This window comes from Eimeria maxima, genomic scaffold (assembly GCF_000499605.1).
Source record: "Eimeria maxima Weybridge genomic scaffold, Emw_scaff3105, whole genome shotgun sequence".
Lineage (NCBI taxonomy): Eukaryota > Apicomplexa > Conoidasida > Eucoccidiorida > Eimeriidae > Eimeria > Eimeria maxima.
In genome coordinates this window covers 1-732 of record NW_013563801.1, presented here as the reverse complement: position 1 = coordinate 732, position 732 = coordinate 1, and the positions used below count along the sequence as shown (strand labels likewise).

The 732-nt window shown below is 37.4% G+C and overlaps 1 protein-coding gene across 1 annotated transcript; it reads right to left on the bottom strand.

Moving 5' to 3' along the window:
• Positions 1 to 135: 135 nt before the first annotated feature.
• Positions 136 to 608, bottom strand: EMWEY_00060030 (hypothetical protein, conserved; the record flags this gene model as incomplete). The annotated part of the gene is made up of 2 exons (XM_013478202.1): positions 136 to 190; positions 325 to 608. Coding segments are annotated over 2 exons (339 nt in total), but the record flags the coding sequence as incomplete, so codon positions are not given.
• Positions 609 to 732: the final 124 nt, after the last annotated feature.

Here is a 732-nt window from a genome sequence, read left to right as displayed (position 1 = left end):
TTTTTTTTTTTTTTTTTTTTTTTTTTTTTTTTTTTTTTTTTTTTTTTTTTTTTTTTTTTTTATTTATTTTATTAGGCAATAATCAAAAGAAAAAGAAAAATATTCGCTAAACCCTAAACCCTAAACCCTAAACCCTTACAAGCTATAGCGGAGATGAGCAGGCACGCCGCGGGCGGCCATATCACGAGCCCTGAGTAGAAAAACAACAAAACCCTAAACCCTAAACCCTAAACCCTAGATAGTCGATTGAGAGAGGGAGAGAGAAAAAAAAAACACACACAAACACACTAGGGTTTAGGGTTTAGGGTTTAGGGTTTAGAGTACCTGATACGTTTCCATGGATCAAACCTTCTTGCTGCTTCTGCTGCTTTTTGTCTTTCTTCTGGTGCTGCATCTCCGCCTAGCAGCATCTCTAATTCGCTATCTGCTGCTGCTGCTGTTGCTGCAGCAGCAGGAAAAAGATCAGGTTGCTGCAGCAGCAGATCTACTGCCTGGTATAATAACTCCATATAACGATTAGTGTTTAGCAGTAAACCCTCGTAAACACTAAAAGTGTCTCCTTTTGTTTTTTCTCCCCAATTAGATGAACCACCACCAGATCCAAAATACTGCACACACAAACCCTAAACCCTAAACCCTAAACCCTAAACCCTAGACACGACAAAATCGGGGAGGAAAACTGACTAAAGAAGGTTGTATATAGATATATATATATATATATATATATATATA